This window comes from Lepisosteus platostomus, chromosome 20, assembly GCF_059453375.1.
Source record: "Lepisosteus platostomus isolate fLepPlt1 chromosome 20, fLepPlt1.hap1, whole genome shotgun sequence".
Classification (NCBI taxonomy): Eukaryota; Metazoa; Chordata; class Actinopteri; order Semionotiformes; family Lepisosteidae; genus Lepisosteus; species Lepisosteus platostomus.
This window is the reverse complement of record NC_142630.1, coordinates 3,672,825-3,685,738: the sequence shown is the minus strand read 5'-3', so window position 1 is coordinate 3,685,738 and position 12,914 is coordinate 3,672,825. Positions and strand designations below refer to the sequence as shown.

Here is a 12,914-nt window from a genome sequence, read left to right as displayed (position 1 = left end):
ATTCACATACTAAAATCAATCCTAAGCCAGACATGAGGCCAGTGTAGCAATGCTAGTGTAGAGGTAATGGGTTCTTATCTCTGTGTCCCCATTAAAACTGGCAGCAGTATTGTTCACAATTTAAAGCATATCATGTTCCCAGGAAACAGTGGCTTCTGAAAGGAGTGAGATTGTCTCCTACTTGCTGCAGTTGATGATGACATCCTCTGGCTGGATTCTCTTCTTCAGCATTCCCTGCTTTGGATGGTCTCCCCTTCCTCTGAAAAGCCCCGGGGGTTCAATTTTGAAGTTCCCAATTCTTTCCCGATGGTGATCCAAAGTGCAATAGCCATACTCTTCCAACAGTTTCTGATTGGCGTCTTTGGTTTTCTAGCAGGAGCATCCAAACAAGTGTGTGAATTGGCTATAACATACAGATCGTTAACCATTCTCTCTTTATGAATAAACACTGCCTTCATGTTAACGACCAGACTCTTGCAATACACTTATAAGGTATACGGTAAAGGCTCCACAACTTCTGGAAATCTAGTACGATTCTCAGTTCTATTTTAAGAGCTAAGGGAGCAGCCTGAGGCAGGGAAAGATGGCTTCAGATTACTTTCGACACATTGGAAAAGAAAACGAGCTACTTACCCCTTTTCTTCAGTGTGAGCTAATAGTCAGTAGGCACACACGACGACCTGCCTTTCAGGCAACCTCTAATTCCATTATGTGATAAGCACCATCTTTTTAACCACACTCTGTTCTCAGGTCATACCAACAGTTTGCTGCTCGATACATTATTTGACTTTTTTTCTATTAAAAATTCTCACATTATGACTACTTCAACAAACTATGAGGCACAGTGATGCATGTGACAATTCAGGGAAAATCCTTATGCTCTCTTCCTAGTTCAAACTTAAAACAGCAAAAAATACAGGCAAGAAAAAAATTCCACAAACTCTTTGACCCTTGCTGAAGGACATAACGCTCCAACATTTTAATATGTTGTGCATGTACTGCCGAGTTTCCTTTTATTCCAGGTATTCCAGCAGTAAATTGGCACAGTTATTTTCTATTCACCATTAATAAGATGCATGCCATTATAACATACAGTATGAATCCATTAGTTTCAATTCATGAGTATGGACAGGAGATGGGTGCCAACTGAGGCAACAGTCCATCTCTCACGTCTCCCCTGACATTGCCTACTTGAGCAGTAGACTACAGAGCTGTAACATACTACACTGTACATCCATTAATCCCTAATTGACATTTGCATTTTGACATTTACATTCTGGGCAGCCAATGGATACGCATCAACATCAGAGCAGATAAGCAATAGCCAAATTATTAGGGAATCCTACATGAGACCAGAGTCTTGACATTTTTCACGATGGCTTCCAGGGTTAAATATACCACAAAAAAAATGGGGTGCTGATTGTGTGGCGTTTGTATGTTCTCCCCGTGTTCACGTGGGTTTTCAGCAGGCGCTCTAGTTTACTGCTACAATCCAAAGACATACTGGTACTTTAACTGGATTTTGGGTAGACTGGCCCTGATGTGAGTGCGTACATTTGTGTGTGATCCCTAAGATGGACTGGGGTCCCATCCAGGGTGCACCCAGCCTTGTGCCCGTTGCTTGTCAGGGCAGACTCCCACTCCCCCACACTCTAGAAAATGAAAGGATGGATGAAATTATTGATGACTTGGATTCTCCAAGGAGGTTCTAGTACTGTTAACTTCGATAGGCATTCCCCATTTCAAAAAGCATGCGTAGGCAGTCACGATGCAAGAGTGAAATGGCATCAATCTTCAATGCAAAGGCAGATTCATCTGAGGCTCATTCGCAGCCTCAGCCCCCTCTGCAAAAAGTTACTCACCTGCTTTTCTTCCTTGCCTTGATTTTTTCTCGCTTCCACTTTCTCCTTGTGCATCTTGTAAATTTCACTGAAGTCACACTTGTTCAAATCGGTGATGATCATCTTCTCCTCCAAGGTCATTTCCTACAAAAGAAAAGGAGACATCTAACATTTTGCTTGATGCAGCAAACAGAAAACCCTTTAAGCTGTACAGAGTAGTATTTGAAGACTACTTCCAAGCATGTGAATATTATTACTTTATATGTTGAATGTTTCTTAATTATACAAGTAGGTATACATTCCAAGATTGAAGATTAAGCTTATAATCATTGTGGTTGATTAATTACCCCAAGGCTAAAGTTCATAAAGGATTGAACTATATGAGGACTAAACTATAGTACTATAATCATCTGACAACCACTGACTGGTCTTTAATTTATTTTGCAGAAATTTTTTATTAGCTTTAATAGGTATTTTCTATGTATATTCATTAATAAAATGCTGACTTTGTTTTAAGTCGCAACTTTTTGAAGCTTTTGTTCTTGAGGGCACACCTTGCATTGCTAAGTACAGAACCACAAGTCTACAAATAGCTTTTTTCTTTTGATCTACATTGATGTAATGCACAGCAATTTTACAGTAACTATGAAAAAAATGGTTAGTGAAGCAAAACGTATACCTACTGAGTGAGGGAAAGGGATTTTGTCCATAGTTCACAACAGTGGGTTTTAAAAAACTCAGGACCATGCTGCTCTCAAATTTAAAATGGAATGATGTCTTAAATGTCTCATTAGTTTAAAATTACTCTGCAAAGATTTACACAGCAAACAAGCTCCTTCAGGGAAGACACGTTTGTGCCTACAATGGGAATGAGCCTACTGTGCATGATGTCAGCTCCATCAGTTTTATTAATGCTGTGGAGAGGCATAATGAACAAACCTTCACCTTCAGAAATGCAACATTCTGTAACAAAGAACTTCACAATAATAAAAATAATCAATGTCTGAAAATGAAAATACAGGTATGTTATCTGCAACGGAAAATGCTAGAAATCACAGACATACTTCTGCCATGTCAATTCTACATGGAACCACATCAACTGCACAAATGCAATACAAGACCCAGCATTTTATTTGCAGCCAGATACTGCTGAACAAGAGTTCAGAATTATTAAGGATGAAAAGAAATAGAAACAAATCTGAAAACACCTCTTGAATATTTTCTAAGGAAATAGCATGGTTTCAAAGTGAGAAGAGATACGTCTTGCTTAACTTCATCGGTTAACTACTGTGAATGAGAAGGCACAACTCGTATCTTATCTAGCTGTGCATGCACTGTAGAAGAGAAAATGACCTGCATGTTTGCTGCAAAAACTTACTTTTCCATCATCTCCAGACACGGTTTCTATACTTTCCCACACAAGAGGTCTGACAAATTGAGAAGGGGTCCTCGTAATCATACAGGGATGTCTCAGAGATCATGTGACATTGCATAAAATGAGTATAACCCAGCTTGGTGCTCAGTTAAAAACCATCTATACAGTCCCATGTGTAAGATATACTGTAAACTGGGCTGAACTCACCACAAAGGAATTACAAGTTAAGATGCAGCAAGTATGACAGGTAAAACACTGATGTGAGAAAAATATCATGCAATCACAGATTCATTCATGCTTTGACATGGAAGTGCATTGTCCATCTCATCTTAATGACTAATCTGAGGGCAGTAATGATTACCCTCAAACACTATGACACTAAACCACGACTACCACCTATTTGGGCATGAAGAGTTTACCACACAGTAACACGGATTGATTATTGAAAAAACTCCCATGTGGGATGTAACTCCACTTCAGCAAATTAAAGTGTGCAAATGAAACAAAGTCAATGGTGAAATTAATTAGCATGGATATGAAGGGGGGCCATTAGGTTAACAGTTAACCACAAAGATTAAATGCATAAATAATTTTGAATACTTCTGCAGTACATATTGCTCCAGCAAGTAGAAGATTAATTTTCTTTCCTTGGTTACTATCCTGATATTTAAAAGTAAAAAGTCTAAGTCCATCTCACTCCATTTTTTAAGTTCTCATGATGAGCTTTCAGTACGTGGGTGTGAGGCATACTCCTGTGAGTTGCCTTTTGACTCCTACCAGAAAAGTAATGAAAAATAAATTATTTGACTTTTTCCATTCCCTGTGGAATCGTGGATCATTATTGCTGTGTTACCAGTTTCGGGAGTGCAGGTCTTTCATTTCCTAAAAACGAAGTGGTCCAAAGCATTTTCACAGTTTAACCGAGTCCATTACTCGCCGTGTAGGGTCTTAATTATTGAAATCCCCTCTGGAATTCCACAGAGAGGAAGACAAAAAATTCAAGACGGCAACTCCTTGGACTTGTCCTGGGATCAACGTGCCAATGGGTTTTGAAATCCCTAACCGTCAGGAACAGTAATAATGGAAGATTACTTACACTGGGCTCCCAGGAAACTGAAATAACATTCAAGGTTTATTCTTTCAGGAGCAATTTAGCATGTTAATTAAAGTAGCTTTGCACAGATGGGCATTAAAAAAGCACATGTGGTAGCACCTCAAACACCCCAGATGTCCTCCTGTTACTGTAGATCCTCGATCATCGTTTCCAGAACTGGCCTTTATCAGTCCGGGGTGTGGGTAAACAGTGTGTGATTTCTAATTAAGTTAATTACTGAAGTAGTGCACAGTTGCTCCGGTGGCCCATATGGTTTGCTTCATTCACTAACTAATAGTTGCTCTTTTCAAAGTGTATAGTATGATAGGTCTGTAGATAATTGTATAACGTGTAGTCAGTACTAGAGAGAAGTGAGCGTGCACACACTTCAGTTTTCATAGTCCAGCTTAGAAAGATGGTTAAATTAATTTAAGGCTTAACCAGAACAATTGTATTCTTCTTGGACAGGTCTACAGCAGTGAAGGTGATAAAAAAATATGAATTCTATATTGGGATGTTTTATACTGCAAAAAGTATTAGAAATGATCTCAAACAAATGCAGGACAAAAAAGCTCTAAAAGCAATAGAAGAACTAGGAAAAAAAAAACAAATTTTAAGCCTTGGAGGAAATATCTGAGCAAGGGTCTGCCTGTATTTGACCACTGATATTACACCAAATCTGTTACATAAGCCAAGATGTCCTGCTCTTTACCTCCCTAATTGGTTTTCTGTAAAACATGCAACTGATATCATATTTCAGGCACAGCATCAGTGCAAGAACACGTCTATTCCTTTCATTTCTCGCTTGTTTCACTAATTATGCTGGCAGGCGTTAAATCCCAGTGCAGTGGCTGACCTTTTATGTGGACCATGACCCAGATAGCGTGCTGTGACAGAATTGGGTATTGATCTGTGGCGGTGTTCATGCAATGTTTAATCTGAAGTATCCTGGCACTGTGCTTTGGTCTCATATCCTGTTTCCAAGTCTGAGTACTGCTTGGAGTCGGGGAGGGATGAGAGGGGAGTTTGCTGTTGTGACTCTTAGACCAAGACGAGAGTTTCCTGGGTGACTCCCTCCTCCAGTCAGGCAGATCTGGGGGGGGAGGGAGGCTGTGTTCAGGTTCAGGCACTAGAGTGAGCCACTTGGGATTGCAGAAATCAACCGCCATCCTCAGATCAAGGCATCCAACCTTAAGAGCAAAGAACCTATCACGTTTCATCTCTTATGAAAGTCAGGCTTTGAAATTCATGCTGTGCTCTAAAACCTGTGTGGCTTTTAAATGTTTGTTTTTTTTCTCGTGACCCAGTGGAAGAGAAACCCTTTGAAAATACTTTATCTTCTACACCCTAAACAACAGTGTCTCCTGACTTTTCATTAAACCACCACAAAGCTCGAAGGAAGTTTGCTGTATCCACTTTACTTCAAGTCATGACTTACATTAGGCCAATGCTCTTTGTAAAACATTTTTCCCACTCACAGAGACACTTCTGCTGATTTGTTCTTACTTAATGCAATGGGTGTTGTATGAGAACTTACTCTTATTTTGTTCACAAAGTGAAAGCAACACCCAGACTGTTACTCTCATAATCTTGCAATGTTGAAAACTCCAGCTAGGTGGTTGTGAACAGCAGCAACAAGAGAACACTAACTGTACTTTAGAGGGGTTATTCTTTGAAAACAAATCCAAAATGATTAATCGCAATCGGTGGCAAGTGTGCAGGTTGCAGCACCCTGTTTCCATGCTCAAGCAAGAGAGGCTTAGCTACGTTATCAATTCTGAATTTAATACCATTCAAATGATGTCTGGATTTCTTGTTCAGTGTCAAACAAATCATTGCCTCATCCTTGTAAGTTAATAATCAGTCTGCTTTAAAGGGAGAAAGTGTCAGCGTGATACAACAACATTAAAAATCAAACTGTCAAATGTGCCAACAAACTGTTCTGTACCAGAAAAATAGGCAATTCGTTTCTCATGCACCCCGGTAAACAGCATGATCCACCACTACCGTAGATGTTCACCTTTAATGGAACTGACAGCTTTAGCTATTTTCTTCCATTTACAAAACAGACTCAGATCTTACAGATATAGAAAAAATATCCTGTGTAACTTTTATCCAATATATAAATCTTACATCAATTTCCTCAAAGACTGTGAGAAAGGATACCACCATTGGTATTCAGGAGCAGCTGTTTGAAAAGCAACAGCAGTAAACAAAACACTACGTAGCCACAAAACAAAAACCTGTTTACATTTTTTATTTAAATCCCACAACATTTAAAATGCATCTACCCTATTTCACTGTAACTGCTGGCTTCACAATTCCCCCAATCCGCTCCACCACCAGAAAGACCTATCAATTCAACAGTAGCAATTTTGATTAAATTCTTGTGCAAACTCAAGATAACATTTTGTCTTTTCAACCTTTTCCCTGTATTTATGTTTGCTGCAGGCAGATTTATGTCGGCCTGTGAGTTTTATATAGACCCAACTGAGGTAAGGTTCAAGCTCAGACACACCTTTTAGGCTCAAGGCCTTCAGTACTAACCAACACAATCTTTTAGTTGACAAGGCCAAGACAGCTTAGTACAGCAAAGCTAAAGAAAGATAACTTGGATATCTGTGAAAATAAAAAAAGGGTACACAAAACTACACACAAAAAAAAACCTGCCAAGACACAAAAACTCCCACAAATTACAATGAAACAGAGGAATGTGATAACCAGGTATCATGTCTGTAATAAGATTAATATTAGATTATTACACCTAATGAAATTGTGAATTGTGTTGCAAAGAGCTGGTGATATCAGTTTGAGAAAATAAAAAAAATTCAAAAACCCATTCCAGTACATTACAATCGATAGTCAGTGTGTGAGATGTCTGAACATTTTTGTATCATAAGAAATCATGAGTGTGATGATATACTGTACTGTATAGCATGCGCAGGAATCATCCACCTTTTCAAGCATCTTTAAGAGGACAAATATATTCACAGACATCGATCTTCATGACAGGTCTGTCCTGATTCACATGAAGTCCAAACTGTATACCACTTTACTAAACAACCACCTCCTCGGTCCTACATTTTATCAAAACATTAATGTGCATCACAGTGTCTTTGGAAAGGCAGTCTTGCTGCATCATTTATTCAGCTAATGAGGAGGGCAGGGTGTCCACTGCAGAGCTGAGGGGAGAGAACACCTTCGAGTGGAAGAGGTATTTGACGGCAACAAAGACTTACTCTTTCCTAAAAATGGAAAGGCAAGGCAAACACTGTAATCTGTCATTCTTCAGGTCATTCTGTTTGAGACTGGTTAAAATGTTGGAACAACACACTGAACATTTTTTGCATTCCTGAGGTAATGGTAACTGTGGTATAAATGCTTGATACAATATGGACTGAGTTCTAGTGATGCATTTTATCCTCGTTCAAGTTTGTGCGTTACAGGTTTACTTACCCTTAGAAATTAAGACTAAGAGAAGACAGCAGAACTATTACTAATGGTGACCCACATAGGTTTCATTATCATTTACTCAGCTTACAAGCATAACCGATTCCCGGTTCAATCAGATGAATTACTCAAACGATGTGCAACAGGTACCCACGCAATCTTAACAAAGTAAATAACTATGCTCTGAAATGTTTAATTCACTGCAGAAAGAAGCAGGCATGATAACAAGGCTTTCGAACATGAATGCTCACCACCTCCACCGTGCCCTCTGATTGTTTTATGGATTTGAATTCTCACAGAAAAAAAGTTAATTTTTACATATTTCGGTAATTAGAGCGATTCTACTCTTATTAGATGAATTTCACAAAGAATAACATTAATGAACGCAGATGTTAGACTGGTAAGTACTTCACACATTTGTTAAAAATGTCCTCATTAGCAGCTCTGTGCTCCAAATACGCAACAGACACAGACATAATTAGTTATGATAACACAGTCCAATCCATTAATCAAACAGGAATTACAAACAATGCACAGCAGTACTGTGATAACAGATCACAATGCAATTTTTCAAACGAGCAGAACATTTCTAGTTTATTTTTATGTCCGCTCCCTTTTCCGTCTTTTTTCCCCGATTATTAATTCAAACTGGATCAGCCAACTTATTTTTTTCACCCTATAAGGTTTTCCACCATTAAAGGAGAAAGTGAGATTGCAGACTATTTCTGAAACCCATTTGGGTTGTTAACTTACCATCTTGAACTGCATGATCTCATTTTGTGCAACACCGGTACAGATTAACTGCAGTTAAGGAGAGAAAGGATTTCAGCTACAACAATGGCAGCAGATTGCTACCAGACTGAGCATAAGGCAGGAAAAGGGTTGGTTTCATAATAAAATATTTTTAATTGGATTTGTTCATCTGCAGGGAGTGAGTTGTCTGGATTAGCATATCAATGCCTTACACAAATTATATTTTTGAGAGTATTCAGTGCTAAGCAGCAAGAAATTATTTCCCATCTACACGAACAGCCAAAGGCACATGGCGCAGAAAAAATCTGAACTTAGAAAGCAGCTCCAGAAACATGCCCTGTGCTCCATGCTAGCTACCACATTCATTGGTGGAGAAATGGGGAAAAAAAGAAAAATAAGACACTGGTATGCAGTTATTTTTAATTTGTGAAGGGGAGACTAGATCCTTGAACATTAAGTTAAACTGAAAACATAAGACATTCTGTCACGTACACAGCTCAGCTTTGCATATAAGCAAAAATAACTAGGCATCCACAAGCAGTTTTGAAGGCTTTTTAACACTGCAAGTAAAATGAGAAGATACTCAGGCCACGTCCCAGTATCCACTCTTGTGGTCTCATGGCCTTCATATGTACTTTCCTTTGAGGGCCTCCAATGGCTTAGGGTGTCCCATTTCTAATTAGTGTTTAACAGGGGTGCTCACAAGCACCCACAATGAGCTCTTTACGCATCCTTCTTGTAAGTCTGCATCAGACCAGGCTGAAGGGTATAAACCAAAGGTCCTTTCATGTTCACGTAGCCACAAAGAAGAACATATACAAGTGGAAGTACAGTTTTAAATTTCATAATATTTCATGTAAAAACAAACCACTTCATTAATCTAGTCTAAATTCACATGTATTCAGGGTATGAAGTGTTGACACAAAGCTATTATTCTGTTAACTGACTACTTCATTTCGGCTGACGAAATTTTGTTTACCTACGGTGTATTTTGTACATGGCAAAGTATTTAATGGTACAAAGCTCTGAATAAGCAGAGGGTGCTATTGCCAAGTTTACCTTATTTAGACCGTAAATATCGAGTGATGTCATGCGAGTGTCCCAAAACTCCCTTTATAACAGTGCAATTCGTAGAATCAGGTGGCTATTGTGCCTCATGCCTGAACATACATGAACTATATTAGCACTAGACTGAAACCTACCAACTCTGGAGCTAACCTTTCTTTAACAAGAGCAGTTTATTTATTTTTTTAAGACCCTGTGTTTCGTTAATCAGCCGATAACCCACTTCAGTCATGTGGCTATCTTGCATAATGCTTAGAACACGATGCTTATCATGTTAGGTGTTAATTGGCTTTTTGATAAGAATCAGTTTGTGGGATGGAACAAAATTCTCAGAAAGGATTATGAGCCATTGCAAAAATAAAACATTTTTTTACAGCATTTTAGCCTTTAGGGTGCAAACCTGATAACTGCTACTTGGATAATGAAAGCTGTCAAATTTCAATCCAATCAATACGGCGGGTCACAAGAACGCAAACAAGTTTTCGAATACGGGGTCACAGTACTGCCCTGGATGATACGATGTCTAGCATACAGTATTTCATCAGTCCCAGTGTTCCTGCCTAGTGCCTAGCTGCCCAGTCTCTGAATTTGAGTCATTTCAAAAGTGGGAAGAGAATTTTAAAACTCCTTCCCACCACTATATGCTTCTGTAAGTTGGAAGTATAAAACAATCATTCAGAACACTACAGGTTTACATTAATTAGGAGCCTAATTAAAAATCTTGCAGCAAAAGCCTTTGTGTTATATTTTAAATCCCTGGATGAACAGAGTTTACCAAAGACAACACCAAATCCTCTTATGTTTTCATATCACTTCTTCATGTCTTATGTCCCAACATATGCTTCACTCTCCAAAGGCAGGGCAAAGCTTTATATGTGCCTCTGAAATAACTTGGAAGCAATAAATGTGGTAATTAGGTTTGAAAAACAACAAGGAAGACTAACGGCTTTTTAGCAAATGTGCAACCCGAGACAGCTGTTCGCATAGAGGACAAGTCTTCCTTTTCATGCAGCAGGTGATATAAAGTGTTGAGGTGCTAGAGGATTGGGGGGGAGGCAGGAGTTTTAAAAGTGTGTGAAAAGTTTGGCAAAATGCACAACATGTCCCCCCCCAACCAACCAACTCACCTTCCTCCAATCACTGAAGAAATTGTTCCGAAAAACCTCCTTCGTCGTATATTCGTGGTCAAGCATTTGTGCAAAGAAGACGGCTACTTCCTCAGCAGCTGAACTCAGGGTCACCAGCTTTCCTGAGGGTGGAAAGGTTGCTATTAATATCATATACTGTACATACTGTATAATGAGTGAAATTACAAAGTACTCTAGGTGACTCGGCTCCAGCGTCTCACCAGTGGGGCAAAAGGCAAACCTGTGCTTTGAGTTTGTTCTCCTGAAAGGTTTCAAACGTAGTCCACTTTTGAGCTATTGTTGGCATGTACAGTATGCTGAAGATTATTAAAAGGATGTGGAAGCTACATTTTTAAAATATGGGATTCAAGAAGAAATCAGCTGACTAAAACAGGCAGAGACACAAGACTACTGACTAAATCTACAGCGCCTTAAAATGTCCTCCCTCACAAACAAAATGAAGACAGGACCCAAAACAGATGGCAACAACAACTTCTCTACCAAAATCCATGCCTTCCAAAGAGCCAGATTCTCTTTATTTAGCAAATGCAAATAAACCTGAGCGAAGCGAGATTGCTTGTGGTCTGGCTGTGTTGAGGGTGTGTAGTCCTCCACTGAGTCTGTAAGAAGGAGAGTCCTTTAGGATGAGTTTCACAGTTTGTTCCAACCCACAGGAACAAATAGCTGATCCCCCAACTATAGAGTCTGACTAGACATGGATGCTGACCCGTCCTGGACCGGTTCAGAGTGGAGCACTCTCTTCCTGGGACGGGGTTGCTGGGTAGGGCACTGTTTGTTAAGTTCAGTGATTCCCATTCCCAGCTGGGGGGTGGGGTTTGCAGGCTGGTTTTCTTGAAGGCAGACATGTCTTTGGTGGATTAAATATTTCCTCATGTAGTGGCACGAGGTGAGGGGGATTTTGGACCTTTTTGAGTGTTTTGTGGGTGATTGTGAGTCTGTGATTGTGTTTGGTAGGATAGTGAGCCAGGAGATCAGGGTGGAGAGTAGGGTACCAGTGATGAAGCACATGGTGGATACTCCGTGATGATTTGATCATCAAGTCCAGACAAGGGCACCGTATTCTACTGCCGAGAGAGACAGTGCAAGTGCCGAGATCCGGAGGGTGGTAGTGTAAGTGCCCCATGATGTACCAGATTCTGTGCAAAATTCCTTTAACCTTTTCACTACTAAAGATTCAGGGCGAGTTTAAATTATTTAATAACCCAGTCAAGGAGCTTCTCCAGAGCCAATTTTCTTTTTGCCCCAGTGTGTTCTAAATTTTTAAAAGCACTTCACTTAGTTTTCTGTCACAGTAAAAAGCCAGGCTGTGACATACCCTCGCTTCTGTCATCACCATGGTTACTACAGGTGCATCCTCCAGTGCAGCTGTGGAGTATATATCAACAATTTTTCTTTCTTAATGGAGTAGGTGTACTTGAAAAGCTGCCAATAGGCAAAAAGGGAGGCTGGACATCAAGCAAGCCAGGAAAGAGGTACTTCAAATTAAAATAACACCTTCCAGGATCAAAGGTTAACAGGTGACAGTGTGCAGGGATTTGCTTAACACGGCTGTTGGATCATAAATTTCTTCACAGAGATTGCTATGGCACAAATGTGTGAATGAGAAGCCGACAGCAATCCTTTTTTTTTTTAAATGCACACAAACACCAATGCAGACAGCAAAGAGTGAGAGACACTCATGCCTCAAAGGTCTCCAGTGTTTTACCACAGGATTTACTCTGTGAATGTATAATTGCACATTACCATCAGGTGTAGCTTTATCCCTCCACAGTAAACAAAATCTGAATGCTTTTTAATATCCTTTAGAAGATATATTTTGCACTCTCCTTTTATAAAACATTATCGACATGCAAATAGATTTTTTTTGCATGAAAGTCTAATAAGCCACAAAGAAACTTAAGTTAAAAAAGTAATAAAACTATAATTGACCTTTCTGTAATTCTCCGCAACATGCTATCCAAAGCTCTTTGGTGTACAAAACAAAACGATTCACTTGTGTTATTTACCTCAATATTTTTAGCAGGGCTAGCTGATTGTTTTTACAGGAAAGCTCACACTCCATGCCACTTATATTATTTTTTACACATTATGAACAAGATTGCACTTGTCAATAAAGCAAAGTTAGATTTTCGCTTATTGTAGCCCTTTGGAAAGATGAATCTGCATTTGTTTAACATAAAGACTGTGCA

General features: G+C 39.3%; 1 protein-coding gene across 6 annotated transcripts in view; it reads right to left on the bottom strand.

Annotated features, from left to right (window-relative positions):
• The window catches only part of LOC148644284 (DNA topoisomerase I, mitochondrial), a 69,593-nt gene that overhangs the window by 35,605 nt on the left and 21,074 nt on the right, over positions 1-12,914 (bottom strand). For all 6 annotated transcript variants that reach the window (XM_088614427.1, XM_088614423.1, XM_088614422.1 and 3 more), the window contains exons 10-12: positions 10,705-10,826; positions 1,863-1,985; positions 182-369 (exon numbers count right to left, since the gene is read on the bottom strand). In XM_088614427.1, the coding sequence (XP_088470553.1) occupies positions 182-369; positions 1,863-1,985; positions 10,705-10,826 (433 nt within the window). The remainder of the gene's footprint in view (positions 1-181; positions 370-1,862; positions 1,986-10,704; positions 10,827-12,914) is intronic.